A 23,227-nucleotide genomic window follows, 5' to 3' on the forward strand; every position below is an offset into this window, starting at 1 on the left:
TTAGAAAATGTTATTTTCTACAAAAGAATTAGCTATCCCTATAATAACCCTTTTACTAAGCGGTACAAACTAATGGCCATCATTTAGCGGTCGACCACCAGCATCCTGGTTGCGTGCTGTGACGCATTACGTTATATAAATGCGAAATTATTTCACTAATTGCCATAACTTACGCGTTTCCATGTCTCAATTACAACTAACTACCAAGTGTAATGTATTGAGAACTTAACAACGATTCTTCCCTATAACTAATACTACTGTAAACCTCACTTTATCTGAAATTAATTGAAAAATCCACAAAAAGCTTTAGACAGGGTTTAACTTTAAGCGGGGATTCTCTTTAATCTGGTTTTGTCGTATTTAATATAGACAACTATTAAAGTTACAGATCCCTAGTTTAAAGTTAGACTGTGTTTAAATTGTTTTGTGGTAAGACCAATAATATGTATGGGATAGGTACTCCCGTCACTAAACGTCGCAAACTGAAACGACAAAACTAATTCCCTCATATAAAACGAGTAACTCTGAACAATATTATGCGTCCTTTATCCTCTGACGAAACGAAACATCAACCATTTAATATGAAAACTTACTACAGATTTAATATAAAAATGAAGATATCAATAAACAACAAACCTTTCCGCAGTGGCAGGAGCGTCGGCTTCTTGTTCGACGCAGACATCATATGTCGTTCGAATCTCATTGGTGGGTTGGCTCCGTTACATATCTGCAATAAAACATGTCTATTTAATATGAGGTTGTGTATTTATTAAACTTTGATAATGTAATACAAAAAATAAATCGGATATAAACTAAAAAGTGCAGGATATTTCACCCGCTGATGGGGACACGGACGAATTCTACCTATACCCGTGGCCCCGTCGTTGATGCGGCTTGACGCAACACAGTGGGGTTTTGGTCGGTAGGAATCCGACATAACCCACGGCCCTTTCCCCGGAGGCCGTGGGTATCTATGCAAGATTTCCCCACTATAAAAAAAAAGATATTTCACCCGATCTTAATCTAGGTGGGCACAAAACTTTATAATCAAACCTTTGTTATTAACAAAAAGGCATTCGTTTAGACATTTCTATAGTTAATAAACTCGATTTTTGTATTAGGTACCATTCAAAATTAGAATTTCTGAAAGAAATACTGTTAAAAATATACATAACAAAAAATCTTTTCTCAACAACATTTGCTAGTAAAGAATCTCAACAACGCACTATCATACCTACGTAGGTACATACTCCGTATAACTATGTGAGTACTATTAAGTATCATATGGAAGAACGTAAACAATTAATAAATAGCATTATACTAACAAAGCTATTAACTAAGAATGTATCTAAACAAAATGTAAACCATACACAACAGGTACTATAAAATTCCTGAACAAAAACATAATATGACCACTGGTACGGTTCACCGATGGGCTATGCGTATGACACACAATAGCAAATACATATTTGTCATATACGCATTGCACATGGCCATCATTCCTTCACGTATTGTTGTTTCCGCATATCATAATATGCTTATACAAATAATCATAATATACACATAGAAATAGTTTGCTAACTGGAGCGACTTAGCTTACATTGTACGGTATACCTGGTAAAAAAGTGAATGAAATAGTTAAAGGTTAACGATCCTATATGCTTATCCAGACTACAAAGTACCTCTTTACCAAGTTTCATAAATATAGCATTATTTTTGGGTGAATGAGTAAAAATCATACATCTTTTCATTCTTAAAATATTTCAGTATCTACATTTTTTAAGTTAATTATTTAAGATTATGAAATCTATCGTGTGAACTTTATCCGACTAAATCTTCCCAGCTCAACTTATCATCTCCGATATCCGATATCACCATCTAATCTAACTGTGAGATAACAAACAGATTATTAAAAGAAATTAATATCACATTAACCCGCAATAGGGTCAGGAGACAGACCATCAACCGCCGTACCATATTAGGGACAGATAAACCAAAAGCGTAGCACTTTTTACCTGTACATACATACATGGCTGGTACAATCTATGTTACACGCTACATAGCTATTCCCACAGCAATGAATTAAATAATAAAAAGCAGTCCCCTCTACTTGGGCACGATTTAATAGCTACGTGTCAATCTCCCAGAGACCTTAAAAGGGATGTGGAGAAAAAGGGCAAAATGATATGTCAACGAGAGAGCGTGTAGGGTGTACACGTATCATGCTTGGTTGCACCTTTTTATAATTTCTTTGCTATCTATAAAACTATTTGGAACCAATATACAAGCGAATTCGGGTGTGATTTAATTTGATAAAGAAATAACAATTTACTTTACCATATTTGAGAACGAAACAACTTAACCTCTTATTAAGTTTTTGTTATCCGTCGTTTAAACAAGCAGAGATTATTAATGAAGGAAGATCTAAATAAGATTTAAATATCAAAACATGCATGTATGGTAGGATATTCCCGACCCTATGTGTTATAACGTAGAAAACGACAGCTTAAATTAATTTTATATTTATGCATCAGATATAAAGGTTACTACAGCCAAACAGTCCAGTAAGGTCTCGCATCACAGTCACCCTACAGCTAGATAATAGATGCAAACAGACACCGGCTCGTTGGCCTGTGCAAACGGACAAACAGACAAACAGGCGAACACACAAACAGCGTCTATTTACCCCGGCGCGTACAATATTTGAGCACAATTTGAAGGTACGGCGCCGTCGACGTCTGCCCAATTAGCAAGAATGTCGACGACATTTCGAGAATATTCTATAAGTAAATAGGGATATTCAAAGTAAATGCTCCAATGTAAATAAATAAACACACCAACGTGACTCTTGTACACGGTGCATGCTTATTTTCGGGTAAAAGTGTTGGTCTGTGGAGCCTTGTTTGTTCTGAGTAAGTATAGACTATAGTGTAGGTTTCTAAATTTTAGGGTTTTTCCATGTTACATAAAATAAACCTTTATTTCACATCTTAAATAAACCCAACAACAACAGACCCAAATGCGACAGGAATACTACATTAGTTACATGGTACAAATTGTAAATCATGATGCTTCAAACTTCGGCAAATCATCCAAGGAAGCATCATTCGATGCTTGAACGCAAATACATATTCTATATTACACCATGGAAGGTAAGTAAGCCCCACACGGCACTACTAATTAATACCCAAGATTGGATATTACTAGACATTACCAACTAACGGATATATTTATAGTCGAGCTGTAGAAAGCGCTGGCCGCACTATATACGGTATTGCTCGCTACCGAGTTACAAACGCAAAAGGCTTTCACATACAATATTAGTATACCATAATTATAAACTCAGAAGAAATCGCATACAAATAACCGTTATACTTATTATCTCAATTAATTGATTTGGTTAGCGTTTTGTAGGCAGTTCGTTACTACAAGAACTATTGTATAACACAAAAGTAATGAACAGTGAATTAATTTTTCACCTTACGCCGATGTGAATGTAGCGAAATGGCCAAGCCACATATTTTGACTAAGGTGTAGAGTTTGTGAAGTTAGGCCTTGTAGAGTTACGGCGTGTAGTGTAGAGCCAACATGAGATCTGATTTTTGAGAGTGCGAGTCATATGGGCTCGTCTTGGCAACATTTTACAGGAAAATGTTTTTGGCGGGATAATTATATTACAAATAGTAAAATAATAAAACTGGAACCTATCACTTCACTTAATAGTATGCTCGTTTCATTTATTTATGTCTATTTTATATATTGCACGATACGATTAGAAAACATACAATAATAGGCCAAAAAATGCAGTAAAAATGCAGTACATACAAGATTAGTTAGTGCTAAAGTATATAGTAGTTTCTACTGTATTTAATTTCCTTATATATCAAGGAGTGTCGCAATTATAACAAATATCCTTTCTGTTCTTATAAAATACTAACAAAACGATCAGACCACCACGTCCATACAAAAACGAGAAGACAATCCGAGCAGTCCATAACGAGCATATAATTAAGCTGGACTTAAAAGCGCCGATTAATAAAAATACCTTCATGTACAACAATGCATCTATTTATACTATACATAGCGGCTCAGACGCGTCAAAGGCACCACTTGGAGCGGACGTGTCGCGCTGCCGTGCTGAACATAGCGACACGGTTTTGCTCTTACGCCCGACATTTTTGTTACAATCCCCGTTTTTCACGCACGCTTCTCGCCTTTGCCGGAATTTAAACGATCGATTTTCGAGCCGGCTCGACGGGAAGCAATGTTTTGTTGTTGGGTTAGGTTAAATCACGTTCGACAGTTTAGTTTTGTAATTCGTAAAGATTTTTTACCGAGTTAGCACATAACGCTGAAATAGTTGACTGATAATAATTTTTCAAGTAGTTAAGGAAGTAAATTAGGTTAGAGGTAGTGAGGTGGACTACATCTCTATCGACTTTCATATTGTATCACTAATAGTAAATGAAAAAAAAATTATCGAATTGGAATACATTAATTAAAGTCAATAACACAAAAATACATTTTCCTTGCTCTACTTACCTAAATAATAATAATTTCACGTCTGCTCTCGATAATTTCAATACAATAGCTCATATTACTTATTTTCATTGTACCAATTCATTACTGTACCAATGACCGAAATGACATTTGAATGTACAACAAAATTAGAAATTCTTGAAAATTTTTAAACTGTATTAAATCGAAACTCAAAAATTAATTAAACTAGACTTCGTTTAGAATAGTTTGTTCAATCAAAATACAGGAAATTATTTATTTACCATACCTACCTACGCATATGTCGCCGTTATCTGGTTGAATCTGTTATTTGATTGAATGACTAGTCATTCAATGAACGCGCTAGTCATTGAATCAAATAGCAGATTCAACTAGATCAAGTATCTGCAACACATCATGATAATTCGGCCATACCTACCTGTTAATTTATATTGAGAATTAAACACCATGTTATAACTTCACTTGACTTTATTATTTAAAAGAACAGTTTACAGTTTTTCATATTTTACATTGCTAGCCGGCATCAGCCATCTTGGCCACGCGAAAACCACAGAGAATACTATACAGTGTTGCCAATATAAATGTACTCTTATTCCAACACGCCTCCTTACATTTATATTGTAAAACAATAAACAATAAGACACACAAAACAATAACAAAAAGACAAAGCTTAAGAACTATACATAGTATTTTTCATTTAGATTACATTTACATTTTTCACCTTTACTCCTTTAAATTTAACATTTCTCTAAATTTAGTGAACTTAACATTTCCCAAAGCTTTTGTAAATATATCTGCAATATTATTTTCTGATTCTATTTTTACTACTTCAATACTTCCTTGCTTAACATTTTCATTTACAAAATGATAGTGAACTTCAATGTGCTTAGAATTCTTAGTAAAGTTTCCATATTTGGAAATAATTACAGCTCCTGAATTATCTTCATAGATTTTAACTGGTTTACAAACTTTAGTAAATACATCATTCATTACACAAATAAGAAAATTTAATTCTGTTACTGCTTCTGATAAAGCTACATATTCAGCAAATGTTGAAGACTTTGTTACACTACTTTGTTTTTTAGATTTCCAGTAAATAACATTTCCAAACAATCTTATGACAAATCCTGTAGTAGATTTCCTATCCACAATATCTCCTGCCCAATCGGCATCAGCAAAGCAATCTAGAATATCAGCATTACTATTATTACAATATGTTAATTTAAGATCTTTTGTCAAATACAAATACTTTAAAACTCTCAAAGCATACTTAAAATGTGTTTCATTATAACAATTTTGAAATCTGCTTAAGTAATTTACACTGTAGGATATATCAGGTCGAGTACCTGAACTAATATACAAAAGAGCACCAATCAAATTTCTATATTTTACATCCTCATTAATAACAGATTGTTCCAATTTCAAATTTATTTCTATAGGGTTTTAAACAATTTTGCATTCTCAATATTATAACGTTTAGCTAAAGACTCAATATAAGATTTCTGACTTAACGTTAGGATATTACTTTGATTATACATATATTCAATCTCAATACCAATGTAGTTTTTAACTATACCAATATCTTTCATTTTAAACTTTTCAGACAATTTAATTTTTATATCAGCACTGACTTTTTCATTTTCACAGCATATTAATAAATCATCAACAAATAAAAGAATATAAACAGTTAAGTTGTTCTCCCTTCTTACATACAAACAATAGTCATATTTACTTCTGTAAAAATCTAGATTAGTTAAGTAATCATTAAAACATTCATACCAAGCACGGGGACTTTCTTTTAAACCATACAATGATTTATTTAGTTTATAAACTTTATCAGTTCTATTTTCATAACCAATTGGTTGCTTTACATAAACTTCAGATAATACTCTACCATTTAGGAATGCTGTTTCAACATCCATTTGATGAATGACTAAAGAATTTTGACAACAATAAGATAATAGTAATTTAAGTGTCGGCATTTTAGCAACAGGAGAATAAGTATCATCAATACAATTTGTTTGTTGAAAACCTTTTACTACTAACCTAGCTTTGTATTCATTTTCACTTTTCTTTTTATACACCCATTTCACATCAATTACCTTTTTGTCCTTAGGAGGTTTGTCAACTAGAGTCCATGTGTTATTTTTCATTAAACTGTCCATCTCTTTATCCATTGCTGCTTTCCATTTCATTGCCTCATCACATGTAGTCGCCTCCTGAAAATCAACTGGAGTCAAAGCATCGCAGTAATTACTGTATATGCAATAATAACCAAATTCTTCATCAAAACGAAGTGGGGTTTTGACTTGTCTTCTTGATCTTTTATTCTTTTCTTCATTTTTAATTCCTGCTACACTTGTTTCTTCATTTTCCGAGTGTTTAATTGTATCTCTTTCCTCTTGTGTCTTTTTATCTTCCATTTCCTTTTCTTTTATTTCATATTCAGTATAATTTTCATCCTTCCCCTCAAAACCACACAATTTAACATCTTCCTCAATTATATCACAATTTCTAGCAATGATAACTCTGTTGTTAATTAGCACCCTGTATCCAGTGTCAGTATAGCCAAGTAAAATTCCAACTTCTGCTTTCTTATCCCATTTAGACCTTCTCCGTTCTTCGGGTATTCTAACAAACACTTTACTTCCATACATTCTCAAATTTTTGACAGATGGCTTTCTGTTGAAAAATATTTCATATGGTGTTTTCCTTTCAATAGTATTAGTCAAAGTTCTGTTCTTAAGATGAGCAGCTGTTTTAATTATTTCTGGCCACCATCTTCTTTCTACCTTTGCTTCTGATAAAAGACATCTACCCATATCCATTAATGTACGATTGTATCTCTCTGCCGTTCCATTTAATTGATGAACATATGCTGGACAGGGTTTTATTATAATTCCTTTCTCTTTTGCGAACTGAAAAACTCTTGCATTCATGTATTCCTTCCCATTGTCACATCGCAGTTCCTTTATCATTTTTCCTGTCAAGTTCTGTACCTCATTAACATATTGCACCAAGTAGTCAAAAACCTCATCCTTTGATCTGATGCAATAAACTTTAACTAATTTGCTGTAATCATCTATAAAGCTCAAAAAATATTTTTCTCCGTTATATCCTGTAGTCTGATGTGGCCCATTTAAATCAGTATGAACAATCTCTAATATCTCCTCTGCTTTTCGTCTATTATTATGAAATGGTAAATTATGCATTTTATTTTCAATACATATTGCACATTTTAAATATTCACTTTCAATCTCTTTAGGTAATCCATCTAATGATTCATTTTTACACATTAATTCCAAACTTTTAAAATTAATATGGCCCATAGTACGATGTAGTTTTTCTTTTACAGTCATATCTTTTTTACTCATATTTGCTTCTGATATTTCTTCATACATGTAACTTTTCATCTTGTACAGTCTTTCTTCCTTAAATGCAATTGCTATGACCTTTCCATAATTGTTGTAAATTTTTGACAATCTCCCCTTTGAACTAATTGAGTATTTATCAGTAATTTTAGAATAACTTAATAAATTTGCCTTCATTTCTTTTACATAAAAAACATTTTTAAGAGTCACTTCAATTTTTTGTCCATAGACTAGGAAATAAGTTTTAATATTACCAATTTTTGTAGCTTCTAATATTGTTCCGTCACCAATTTTAACTTTAACAGGCTTATTCAATATCTCACATGAATTGAAGTACTCATCAGTATTAATAATATGGTCTGTGCATCCACTGTCTAGTAACCAATTTATTTGACCTTTCTTTAGCTTATCATTCTCCGTTGTTGTGTAAGTATTATTAACGATAGTAGTATGAAAACGTTACCTTGACTGTCTTGAGCATTACGGTGATAATGTCCTGGGCCTCGTCCTCTGTTACTATATGAACCACGTCCTCTGTTATTATATGAACCATGTCCTCTGTTATTATATGAACCATTTCCACGAAAATTAGAAAAACCACGTCCTCGACCACGGTTTACATATCCAGATTTACAGTCTTTTCTTAGGTGACCAGGTTTCCCACAGCTATAACAATAATATGATGGTTTGGCGTCAGCTTTAAAAGCATTTGATGTATCATTAGACGTTTCGCTCACATTTTCCGTATTTTTCACTTTTATTTTACTCTTTAAATAATCAACTGTTCTTTCACGCTCTGGCAAGACATCAATTAAATCACCTATATAGCTGTAACTTGCTGGTAATGCTTTTAACATATAGTTAAGTTTTTCTATTTCTGATACCGTTGCACCTGCTTGTTTCAACTCATTTACAGACTTTTCAAAATCATCGAAAAAAAGAGACACTTCAGAATAATTTTTCAATTTAATATTTTCGAGGTTATGTCGACAAACTATTTGTAACGCTGTTGATTTCTTAAGATACATCTCGTCGAATTTTTGTATAATTCCGTAGGCTGAATCGATTTCACTTATATATTCCAACTGCTTGTTGGTTATTGCACTATAAATGTAATTTGTTGCTTGGACATCTTTGTCGTCCCACTCATCGCTGTCGGTTGCTTTTTTCGCTCGCATTACAACATCTTTGCACTTTTTGAACTGTAGAAATTTTAATATTCGTATTTTCCAATTACTGTATTCCGTACCGTCGAAAATTGGAATATTGATATCATTACTTTTGGTCGCCATTTTTTTCCTTTGTTCTTGTTCGTATTCGTTTTAAAATTCTTCTTACTTTCTGTAGTTCTCGTTATAGTTATTTTCGAAATTTTTGAACCACGCTCTGCTACCATGTTAATTTATATTGAGAATTAAACACCATGTTATAACTTCACTTGACTTTATTATTTAAAAGAACAGTTTACAGTTTTTCATATTTTACATTGCTAGCCGGCATCAGCCATCTTGGCCACGCGAAAACCACAGAGAATACTATACAGTGTTGCCAATATAAATGTACTCTTATTCCAACACTACCTACCAACCTATACCTATACCTGCACACCAAAAGACCCTAACTCATATTCCATACCCAACCTTTGAATCAAGATGCCATCGGGAATGTATAACAAAATCTCCATTGTACCTTGTTTTGCGCTGCGACGGCGCGGCCACATAGTGACCGCGGCGCCGCGCATGCGCCCTCGCACGAATAGCAAATACCACGCCGTGTGCGGCCTGCTATCTGTGTATCGATGGACGCAGGAGGAAATAAAACTTTCTTTTTAGGAAAATATATTTGTTTACGTTTGTAAAACAGATGTGATGATGATGAGGTGGTTGTTGGCATTTTCAATCACAATTACCTGATGAATTGCAACCATGTGTCCTATATGTATAAGTATTAAGTTCAAAATATATTAAGCTTTTAGGCGACGTATAGTGCTTAAGGTTTTTTGTTTCATGTATCTAGAAGCTTTAAATTAATTATCTCTAGTAACACAGGTGTTTTAATTTCCTAGTCACACTGAAAACTATCATTTTAGGTATAATAGTAATCAATAATAATAATGAGATGTTAGTTTAAAACACGACAAAAAAAAATGTTAATCCGTAAGGAATATTCTAAAAATATTTTTCTGTAAAAATCTATGAAACCAGATCTCAATAAAAAACGACGTGCGTGCGTCCCATACATTAGAACTATAAAAATACGATAGAAGTAATACCAATTACTGTATATTTGCAATTTATTACGCCTTCACGGCTATACCATCTTTATGGATGAATATAAATGTTTCAAACGAGTAAATTGAATTTCCACAGTTTATTAAAATTAATAGGAGACAATAAAAAATAATTATGAAATTTCATCCTTTTGCCATCAATTTTATTTTAAAGAATACCTATAGTCGTCAAATATTTAACCCAATTTATTTTAAAAACACTTAAAAATCAACATCTATATTATACTAGCAAACCGGGCGAACTCCGTTTCGCCACCAGAGACACCTTTTCTTTGCTATAATCCTCACGAAGCCCGAGACCTTTCCAACGAATGCAAAACCGTGGAAATCGGTTGTTGCGTTCTGGAGTTATAGCGTCAGGAAGGAAAACCCGACTTATTTTTATACTATAGTAGATGGATGTTGGTATAATTCTATATAGGTATAACTCTTTGTCCTACTATTTCTAGTATCAATCTCACAACAAAAGAGACTATCCACATTGTACAAATTCCATTATCAACACATTCAATCACGAGACCATTTCATTCCGATCGAATGTAGGTACGAGCTCAAAACAATTGTCTCAAGCCGCGTCAAACCATTTAAAGCACTTCCACATTCCAGCATTAAAGCACTTAACGCTTGATTTACAGATACCGGAGCGATTAAGCACCAACAAAATGGTTATTATTACGAAATCGTAACATTGTTCGAGCGGATAGCGTTCATTGTGTAGCAGAAATAGCGCTGCGTTACAAAATCCACGGCGTTACCATAAAGCGCTTTATGGCTGGACGTAGATGGCGATCGCCTTACATGGTGTGGGGGTTATACATGGTATTTCTGTGCGCATGCGCTTTGTTTCTTTACTTACATATATTAGGGTACTATCCTTGGATGTGGACAGTCCACCTTTAACATTAAAGGCATGTTTCAGAATGTCCACGGTAATTGTTTCGAGGATAAATTTAATGTCTTCTCAAATCGTTTATAACAGAACTGTTTTAGCATTCACCCTAACATAGACCCTAGCAACATATTACGACTTTAAACAATGCAAATTGCTGACACCATACTAAGAATTCATACTAATACGATCTCTGTCTTCTCCCCAGTATCATACAATGTTGCCCCACCAATTCTCTATTACCCTTCTCAAATAGTCACAAGTCACAACAAATTGCTGACACCTAAGCATTTAATACTAATACCATCTCTGTCTTCTCCCCACTATCATACAATGTTGCCCCACAAATTCGCTATAACCCTCCTCAAATGGTTACCAACCACCACAAAAACTCCGATAATAATGTTTTACATTACAATACATACTTCATTCCGTGTTCAGCAAAGCATAGGTGTTTTTAACCCCATATCGATGGTAATGGTCTGTCCAATGGTCCGTAACAGTATAGTCTCGTATGCGATTTAATTGACTCCATTACAGCAAGTTAATTGCAAAATTACATCGCTTTTAAGGCAGAAGAATTGTGGTAAGAACGTATTTTGCTGCGATTTGTGAATTGTATTGATGGTATGGACGTATCTAGAGGAGAGAATATTATGTCCTATCTTACAAATATTATAAATACGAAAGTTTGTGAGGATGTGTGTGTGTTTGTTACTCTTTCACGCAAATACTACTGAACCGATTACAATGAAACCGCACACATACAGAGGGTAACTTGGATTAACACATAGGATAGGTTTTATCCCGAAAATCCCATGGGAACGGTAACTATACGGGTTTTCCTTTGAAAACGCGGGCGATGCCGCCGCGGGCGGAAATCTAGTTAGATCATAAAACAAAGAAAAAAATGTGTAAAAAAAAATGTTAACGGTTAATATTTGTTTACTGCGGCCATAGTCCTTTTTTGTAATTTACACATGAATCCATGCAAACAAAAAACTAATTAGAATCTTTACAAGTAAAGCATTCTAATCACAATTCATTTATCATATTATTTTACATTATGCAAAATTTCATCAACATGCCATCCCCCTTAACGTGTGAAATTACACAAACAAACACCTATACACAATATCCTAACGAAGTATATTATATCACTAGGGATTTCTTATAGGACAATGTATGCCTCCCGGAGAGCCCCGCTGCGCCACTCGTGTCCTCTCACATCAATTTACTTCCCTTATTATATTTTATTTATATGGCTTTCCAAATAGACACGGTTGGTGACGTTGAATTAATCGAAATGGGAGGATAGTGATTTATTTGATTAATTTGTAACAATAAATACTAATATAAAAGATGGGCTTGAGCTCTGTTCAAAATGATAATATTATTAAAATCTTGAGAGATTGATAGGTTAACGTTTAAACTATATTAAACTTGTAATAAAGGAACTAGTATTGTATTTTGTGCATTATTGAATAGTCAATGCATCTGAAAAAGCTTACTAAATTATTTTACCTATAACAATATAAATAAAGATTGGTTGAGACTTGAGAAACATCAATCTGCTAATTTTCCAAATAAAACCATCAATCTGCTAGGTTTCAGAAATATGTGTAAACCCTTATGCCCTCGATTGCCTGTATCATATTTCCCTTTAATTTATTTCACAAACCTTCGAATAAGAAACGCAAGGTTGATGTGAGGTATGACACAGCATTAAAAGTGTTTAATATTATGACTCAATTAAATTATTTAAATAATATTAATTTTAGTAGATAATAATTGCTCAGATTATTTACTACTTGAAGTTTAAAGTCTGAACAGAACTACTTACGAAATTAATTTATGGTTCACTTCTTTCACAGATGGTTGAACGTTAACAAACTTAACAAAACATCACCAGACAAAATTTTTTAGTGAACACAGATGAGCAAAATTATATTGAAAGATGGAATGAGAAAAACGTAAACTTTCAGGAAAGGCTATTAAATGAACCTCAGTCATTTATGTTAACGTCAGTTACAAACAATCAAAATAACACGAAGTAGAAAAAAAAGTCTTATAAGACACCACATTACTCGACAAGCAAACGCCCTAATAAATTTCTCAAAAGAAAAACCAAACCGCAAATTCCTCACCCTGTCCTTGGTGCAAGAATTTAGAAGGTAAGCCTACCGTATCCGCGATGCCGGCCACCACAACACTTGCATATAACATAATCACAATTTGATTACAAATTCAAATTAGCTTTGATTTATCATCGACCACCTGAATGCTGCTGTCACGATTAAATTAGTCTTGGGCTTGCCGTGCGATGTTGTTTAGAATGTGCTGACTTTTGTTGCCCTTATTGCTATGTGCTGCAATATTGGTTTTAAACATTGTCGTTGATTATTGTAGTTATGGTCTATGTTATAATGAATTAATAGTGTTTTAGTTATAAGTAAAAATTTGTAGTTGTATTTGTGATCAAACGTATTTTCAATTATTGATAAGAGCAGAATCTGTTAAACAGTAAAAAATTATCTTGCTGGAAGGGAAGTAAAAGCAGAATAACAAGCACCTTTTTGTGACTATAATAGAAGTAGGCTATTTAGCAATGTGTATTTAAAAATTATTTAAAACAGGTGATACAGACTATACTTCAAAAACAGCAAAAAAAACACAGATCTCACTCAGCACACCGATTACAGAACACCGGTAACATACACGACACAAGAGCGCCCAGAGCGTTTCCTAAACGTCCTCAATTCAAACCGCGTCTAGTCTAGCATTAAGCTATAAACGTAAATGCAGTACCACAGCACTCTTAGCCCAGGGCTGATTGCAGATGCCGACATCGCTCGAGGCCCTGCATTAAGTGAAAAACCAAATTGACCAATACGCATCGATTCGCTGAAATTATCCGGACATACCGCATTCGTATAATCAATCACCATTAAGTTTTATTAACGCCGATGGAGACGAATCCATGTGACTATAATGATATGACGATGCGAAGAAAGTTCGTAATGGCGTTCGTGTCATTTGCGAGGAGCAGGGGACGTGTTGTCCAACCTGTTTATTATAGTGCTTTTTATGGAATGAGGCATAAATGATAAGATGTACGTCATCGTGCTAAAAATAGCTAATTTTCTAAATGTCTTTGATATCTTAATATAGAATAGTCGTGTGAAAAAAACAAAGGTTAATTTTACAGATAACAATATAACTACACACTACACTGCTTTAGAGTTTATGTTCGATGCAATCACACCAGTACGACTGTAGACGGTAACACGTTCATATGGGCCGTAGTTTTAAGATCTTTTAACTACATATATTGCTGCCTGAATAAAAAGCTTGAACGATGTCAAGGGACATCCGGATGGAACGAAGTGTTAAGTTAGAGAGAGACAGACTGAGAACCACGCGCACGCCGCACGGCTTACAACTCTAGCAAAAAGTGTCGTGACAAATTTTCGTAAGAATTTTTTCCGTCTAGCCCCCTTTAACAAGGCGCAATAAGGAACTTCGTTCCAATAAATACTAGAATCAAAACCGCCAACTACTTACAAATTACAATCATCACCAATTCAAAAGACACACGCCTTAACAGACAAAACGACCAACGTTTTACCACTTCCCGCCCAACGGGACGACACATTAAAATCAAACTCCCATTGCACATTACAATCAATCATAATTTAATAAACGACGTCCATCCTCTCCACCCATCGCAGCATCCTGCTGCAATCACCACAATTGGAGCGAATGGAGACAATAACACTATTATATACCTACCCGCATGTGACAATTGAACGCCGGCCATCGGTTGACCTTAGAGATTTTGTTGTCTTTAATTTACTTAATAATTCAATCGATACACCACTGTGCCTTACTTGACGTACTATAAATGATACACACTATACAGACTCACTATAAATAAATTGAATACACAATAAATACGCTACGTACAACAATAAATTTTCTAGCCTATTGGCTCTATTGAGCCAAAACGAATCTACTACCTATTTCTTATCTAGCGATGTAGATAGAAGTCACAAGTCATCTTAAAACTCAAACCGAATTAAAATATACTACATATTTAACTTTACAACAATTCATACTGCACTCAAACTCATACTCAGAAAAGTTAGAGCAAAATTAAACCATCACATCACACTTCCTAACTTTGTACCACCGATCTACATGCAACGCTATTAATGATTCTTCTAATCTATACTAATATTATAAAGCTAAAGAGCTTGTTTGTTTGTTTGAACGCGCTAATCTCAGGAACTGCTGGTCCGATTTGAAAAATTCTTTCGGTGTTAGATAGTCCATTTATCAAGGAAGGCTATAGGCTAAGACCAACTATCATCACGCTAAGACCAACAGGAGTGGAGCACTGCGGGTAAAACCGCAGAGCACAGCTAGTAATGCATATTATTACTTGAATCATTGGTTATCAAGTAGCCGGTAGCCAGGGTCCCCGTTCGTCCATCATGATGATGAAGACAGTCTCAATTGAAATTAAATTGGCCCGTCTCATTGGTAATTGGTTACATCGATGAAATCTGACGTCGCTATAATTTTATTACGACTACTACATGATGGTAATGTTCGAGTGAATTCAAAAGGTACAGTTAAATTAACTGTACTTATTCATTTAACTATTTATATGTTTGAAACTTGTGGTCATTCTTTTAGACAACTTTCCGTATTTACTTCACAAATTCATTGTTTACGTTATATTGTTTTTAGTACAAATCTTCAACATCAGAACATCAGAAGTCGTTTAGTGCGTGCAAAGATTACAATATTTTCCAAGACGACATTTAGTATACCATAAATTCGTACAGAGCATTAATAAATTGTACTCGATGATTTTTTAAATAACGTCAAGTCTGAAGTCCATAAAAATTCTTCAACGCAAGTAAAACGTTACCGTCAATAGGTATTGAGGGTAACGTTTTACTCAAAATTCGCAACTCATACGTATTGAAATTTAAAGTTCAAAATCCTCTTTTATTCTTATCTATTCTGTCTCATACATCTTCAATTTGATCATTGAATAAACACAACCAAACATATTTCATTATAACAGATTATTAAAAATATTGTACAAACGGTAGCGACGCGGTAAAAATTTTCTCCGGTCCTAAGCATATAATAACATGAGTGATTGATGGTAATCCAACGAAGTAAAATTGTTTATTAAAAAGTCGCCGGTAGCCATCCATCACGGCAGATTACTGATATTTCATATATTTTATTAGGTGAATACAAACAAATTGATTTTTGAATACACATCTCATATAACGGAAGTATATTTTACGAAATTATAATTAGTTATAAGGTCTACTACGTTACTCGTATATTGGTGTGTGTTTGTATTTGAGTAATTAAATACATATTACGTTTTCTTTCTGTGTGATATGAAAGTATATTTAATTTTTCCATTGGTTCGCTTTCATTATGTATGACAGAAATAAAACTAGAAGCTCTTTACAGTCAGTAGTTAATAAAGATCAAAAATCTTTCGTTCCGAATTAAAGAACATTAAATTAGTTCAACCTTATGCTAATAGAAGCTCACTTATAAAGATTCTATAGACACAATATACAATATTAGCAAGAACCGCAAATAGCATTCAGCTAATACCAACGACTCTGTCAAACATCATTAGAAAACCGATACTTGTGAGTAGGTATAATAAATTATATAATGTCACGTATATAATTAAGAACGGGATTGTAGAATTAATACCATAGATTAAAGAGAACAAGTACCTAAGTTATCTTCAAACAAAGGTCTATCGCGCCGCGGCCGTATTGTATGTACATAGTATAAAGAGAACAAGTAAGTTATCTTCGATCAAAGGTACATCGCGGCGTTTGTATGTACGCGGAGCGCTTGGCCACGACCCCGTTCGTGTGCGTGCGCAAGCTTGACGCACGCACACAACGCCGCTCGGTTCCTTCTCATGAGGACCGCGACATTGCTGTGAGCGGTCGGTGTTTGTTTATACAATTATTTAAAATATCAATGTGACATTAACGTCTCGCGAGTACAGGTACCGTGCGCTCGCGCCAGGAGACTTGGCCTACTTGTTCTCTTTATACTGTGTTAAAACAAAACAGTTGGGCGCGTTATCCAATTATTATCGTTATCTCATTCCGCAAACAAGACTTGCAAATGAAACCTTGTAGATTCTAGATTGCTTACACTTCCAATTTATTGAGAGCGAAATGTATCATTGATGTTTAGCGATAAATTGGAACTCTAAATGCATAAGTCTAGAGCTAAAAGTGCATTTTAGATAAACTTTCCTTTAAGTTTAGTGCTCGAGTTAAATATAAAAAAGAACATTATACTTCTACTTTAGACTTATACGAGATTTTTTTGTATGTATACTAATAAATATAACAGAAACATGTGTTTGTAAATTCAATAGTGTCATGCATAATTAATTAATTTAACTCACATAAATCCATAGATTTTTGGAAATCCAGCTTATTTCCCTTTACGTACCTGAAACAAAATAATCGAATTATAAATTAAGCTAAATACTAAACTAGCATTAAGAGAAATTTCTTTGTATACTTATAGTTTTAAGCTTTATCTAAACAAAACTGTCAAATATGTATACGAAAAATAATAAGAAGTGCTTCTTTTTCCATGTATTTCCCTAAGAATGTAATCCCTCTTGTATCTTTTCCTCCATTATACCGACAAAAGTATTTTATATCAATTTATTCTAAATATTCCATTCATATTCAACACTATCAGAACGAGTCGAAGAATTCCTAAAATTTCACCTCTGCGCGGGCGCTCATCTAAAATTCCGATTTATATTAACACGATGACAAGTGTCAACATTATGTTGATTCTTAAGTAGCCCCTACACCGTTTACGTACATTGTCATGCTGCTTGTCTTAAAATATTCATAAATTTTGCTCATCAAGCTCGATCAAGCTGCATGTCAGCCAAACTTGCTTGAAAATAGCTTTACCAATCAGCTGCCAACACGAAGTTTGCATGTCATTCATTTTAATCATCGACCTAAATGATCATTCATGCATGACACCATGCACGCATGTCAAACTGCAGTATCGTCTAGGGCCAACTTTATACAGTAACGCGTGGGTTGGGTCGAACAAAACTGCCTACAACGACTAAATTGATTATAATAATATTTAGAAACGTTTTAGTCGCGCATAATTTGTCAGATTATTTTATTTTATTAGCGTTTTGAATAAACGGTACCATTTATGGATCCTAATGTATGACACTTTATTTGAATCGATTTCAATGATAGGCCAGAGGTTTTCAATTTGGCCCGTGAATAGTTTTGTAAGGTCAAGATATTATTTAATGAAATTCAATTAGATAATAAAATAACACGAGTTTCATCAATGAATGATTATAGGCACGGATTATTTCTACACGTTTCTAAATTATCATGGTTATTTAACATTTCTAATACTACATAATTCAAAATTAAATACGAACCTGTTTACATTTTTTATTTGAGTTGATAACTTTATTTTGCAAATATTATATATATACCTATATATGTAATAGTTTTATTTTACCGAAAAAATATACATCCATTATAGGATGTTTCTTTACGTAAAATTAAAAATAAATGTTCCTCGTTACTCGTGACACAGATATTAAAATCAGTGAACCTCGTAGTCACATTTGTAATGATTCTTTCTCGTTAAAACAAGAGCTCTTATATAATAAAACCTTCCAAGCATTTACTGTGGCATTCTAGAAACTAGATAAAACTAACTGCCTACTAGCGGAAAATATAAATTTAAATGCATCTTAAATTCCTTTGTACATGTATTTTAACTTGCGTGGAGGCAAAATGTATCTTTTTATATGCGTGGAGGCATAATGTATTTTTTTATATTTTTTTAACCAACTCCTGAAGTTTTGATTTTGACTCACTTTAAACAGACAGATATAATTAAAACTTTGTATATACTTATCAAGGATCGGCGACAATACAATAATTTCATGTCTTTAATCGTGTTTTGTAGTAAAAATTAAAAAAAAACAAGAAGGAGAAACTCAACAAAAATATCACCATTGTCTATGCTAATTTAATTTCGTAACTATGTGTCTATGGCATGAATGGTTAATCATAAACAAACGAAACTTAATTAAAGACATTTGATCGACAGCTTACATTGTGATTCTTCATATAGGTATTCTTATAAGTTCGGTTATATCAATGTAATTACGTATTGTGCTTATGTCTTTTAAAATTAACATTTCAACCGTGTCAATCGCTTATGATTTTCTTCGATCTCGTGTGGCTAATTTAATTGGGTAATTTTAGTTTCTCCGTATGAGCACATGATATTTTTGCACGCCTCATAAGCGAAGCGTTGAGGTGGGTACTACTGTCACTTCGCGCAAAACATCTGATTTTTCAAACTTAAAATGTCTTTATGTATCATACATTGCACTTGTAAGATAATACATACACACACATATTAAGAAAAAGCACTATTTTTAACGTTCATGATATTTTTGATGTCATTTTTGTTATTTAAACTAGTTAAAAAACAGTTTAAAAAAGTTCTGTCTTGGACGTCCGTGTGTCTGTATGTGCGGATCCTTTTTCTTGTTAACACGATAGCGACCGAAATACTTTACTAATCGAGTCTTTTTTTTTCTCTTACGCTTGAGTATGCTCAGGAATAGAACCCTTTCATTTTTCAGGGTCTGATTCGATGTGGTTTAATTGTTATTAAATAAACAAAAAAAATATCGACTTTTTTTTTTTATAGTGTACTCAAAATTCACCATTATAAACTCGATTCTTTATACTATAAGCCAAGGTTTAAAAAAAAAAGTTGGTAGTCAGTCCCTTAAACCTGCGCAGTTTCACATCTAGATGGTGCCACAAGAAAAATAGCTCAATTATTACGGTACCGCTTTCTTTACTTTTCCAAATGTTTTATTTTATTTCATTTTTATATTTATAGTCACGTACTCTTTATAAATAATCAATTTTATTGTAAAGGATGAGATTATGAGGCGTGCACTTTTGGATTTTCCAATTTTTTAATTCCAGGACAAACTAAAAATCAAATTTGCATTCGCATTTAATTCGATTTGAAATGAGAATCACCTTAATCACACATCGCCCATCGCGAAATAATATATTTTTATTTGAATTTTAATTCTCACTTGTCTTGATTTGATTTGAATTCCAAATCGCACAGAATCACACGTTAGAGCGGCGCCTTTGCCACCCGACACCGCGGACGCACACCGCCGCTCGCAACCCGACACTCGGCGGACCCACCAATAGCAGTCATGTCATATCATTGTGATTACCGGCCGTGTGACTTCATATGAGCGTCTTATGTATCATTGAACACATCACCCATCGTCCATCATAATATTTTTTTTTAAAGTTTAAATTAAAATTTAAAATGAATGCTACCCGTGTGATTTCATATTGTTGACGTATCATGATACTTTTAAGTTTTTTTTATAAAAAAAACAACCAGTAATACTTGTGATATTTTCAATTAATTAACGTTCATACAAATAATAATGTGGATGTTGTTAGTGTGTAGCATTCAGAATTTTTATGATATGAAATCCAAAGAAACATTGCACCTTTTTAGTGTTTTAATGCATATTGCATACTAAATCAACCACTAAATTAACTCAAATAACCAATAAAAACAACAATGCTTGCCCTGAGAAGTGTCGAACAAAACATTAGACACCAGTATGGTAAAATTAAGAGGCAATTATAAATTTGATGACAAATATTTTACGCTTACACAATATCGATATAACGACGCCGATACACAAATTAAAATAAAAACTCATATTTTAAAGGAAACTTGAATATGCAAATAAATATTCGACCAGCATGAGGTCTGAACACTTAATTATTTTTAACAAATAAGGAGTGTCATTTTGTACAAAAAAATAAAATAAAACGAGAACTCTGAGAGCCGAGACAGACATTTTCTAGCAAGTCTAGCTTTCCTGTACCTGTTTAATCGGAAATAACAGAGATTTATGAACTAAATGTTAATTTTATGTTCATCACACTTGTTCTATCTTCGCCATTCATCTCTTTTAATATCTAAAAATATCTTCTTCCAATTTCCAAACTTACGCAACAAAGTATTATACTTATTAATTATTATCCTAATAAACAAAACTCATAGTTCCTCATATGATCTATTTTAATTCTACAAAAATGTATAAATAAGCACAGAGCAAACCCATCGTAAAGATGAACATTATATAAACGTAACTGAACAAGAAAGGAACCTTACGCAATAAACTGCATACAAAGGACATCTGACATTCCGCTACAAAACAAACAATGTTTTACTAGAATAAAACTCAAACGTTTAATACATATCAGCAACGCGAACGTATTCACGTTATTAAATTATATCAAAATCGCCATTTTATCTCGTTCTTGGCTCCGAAACGCGGTTGGCTGAAGCTGCTCCTATAATACATTTCGACTATATTGTACGACCGGACAATTACCATTTTCGGTACATTTTTCGCAATTTTGGCGCTGACTCACAAGGTTTAAATTTAAACGTTCAAAAATGCATTGCTTACATTTCGCGAATTTAATGTGCTCACTTTCAAACGTAATTGAATTTCAATGTTTCTCGTTTTAAAACTTTTTGTTAGTGTATACTTTTACATGTTTAATTGGCACTGCTATTGAGAGCAAAATGTGGTATCAGGAATGTACCTACGCCTTTAATTAATCGATTATCACATGCAAAATTAACTAAAGAGCAAATTACAATCGAGCATCAAACTTCGCTTTAAAAATAACCTCCGAACCCTCATCTCATATGTATTCATATTCATGCCACTTCACACGGCCAACGTCATCAAATCTCATCCACATTTCGCCGAAGCGAACAATTGTTCCCCATGATTAATGGATACCAAACATCGAACAATACGTTCAAACAAACGAGAGTGTAAGGGTGATTTTCCACCAACAATGTGCGAGGAATGTGTTTGTAAATATCCAATAGTATCGCTTCGAACGCTCAACGCATCAAACTTCAAACTAAATGAAGCGACACATCCTCGCACATTATTGGTGGAAAAGCACCTTTAATCTATTAATCACCAGCTGATCAACACGACGTGTGCCTGTCATCGATCATGAGCGCGTCGTACGGACAGATCGACAAGATTTACAGGCATTCGACGTGTACCTACTGGTGCATTGATAGAGGTCTCACTTGAACGATTGCGAAGTTGATCTCGAATTGGCATTTTATTAGCACTAATGTGTTCTTGATGTTGCTACAACTTGTTGTAATTCTTAAAGTCTGTGTCTACATGAATATCACCAATCTGTAATGACATCAATACTTAAAGAAAAATATTTGTTTCGTATTTCGTTTTCTTTATTTTATTTCAGTTATTTCGGTCAAATTTAAACCACAGATTAACAAACTTTTCTTGAGAATTAAAAGTTACATAATAGCCACGACACATTATCTTCACGATCGATATACGACACGAGATGTCGTCAGGACCCAATGAAAACCGGCACTAAATCTAAACTTAGCTGTTTATACGTGGCCGCCCTTTGATACTGCACCTTTTGATGTTATATCATGCAGGGACAGGCCGCGGACGTTAACGTTTGATCCAAAGATCTGATCGAAAAAGATCGTCGACCTCGTTTTTGAGGTTTATAACAGTCCAACATTTAAGGAAAAAGTGAGTGTATAAATAACTCTGCGTCCTATTTTTCCGAAATACGCTAAGAATTCGAGAGAGCGTCATTACCAACAGGCGTTTTATTGAGAGCTTTATATGGCCACTATGAAGTAAGTCGTGTAATATAGAAATCAACTATTTCTTATCATTATGCAAATGAATCGTTTCAATAAAAATTAAAGTATAAGAGTGTTTAATAGACATGCAGATAATACTTATAATTTGATATCTTAAGTGATTTTCGTTGCAGGATGTCAATTAAGACTACGCTAGAAATCGTTGACCCAACATAAATTGTTTCCGTAATTATCCTCTACGTATATTTTATGCCTGATAAATTATTTAATGGTAATTTGAAGTCAAATATAACACCGTTCATTAAATCAGACTTACAAATAATAAAA

General features: G+C 33.6%; 1 protein-coding gene across 2 annotated transcripts in view; it reads right to left on the minus strand.

The window, feature by feature from the left end:
- The window catches only part of LOC123698257 (bone morphogenetic protein receptor type-1B), a 105,780-nt gene that overhangs the window by 46,026 nt on the left and 36,527 nt on the right, over positions 1 to 23,227 (minus strand). Inside the window, exons 2-3 of one of the 2 annotated variants that reach the window (XM_045644836.1) lie at positions 17,547 to 17,593; positions 637 to 727 (exon numbers count right to left, since the gene is read on the minus strand). In XM_045644836.1, the coding sequence (XP_045500792.1) occupies positions 637 to 703 (67 nt within the window). In that variant the 5' untranslated portion in view covers positions 704 to 727; positions 17,547 to 17,593. The remainder of the gene's footprint in view (positions 1 to 636; positions 728 to 17,546; positions 17,594 to 23,227) is intronic. The other variant, XM_045644837.1, reaches the window with a different exon arrangement.

This window comes from Colias croceus, chromosome 15 (genome assembly GCF_905220415.1).
Source record: "Colias croceus chromosome 15, ilColCroc2.1".
Taxonomy (NCBI): Eukaryota; Metazoa; Arthropoda; class Insecta; order Lepidoptera; family Pieridae; genus Colias; species Colias croceus.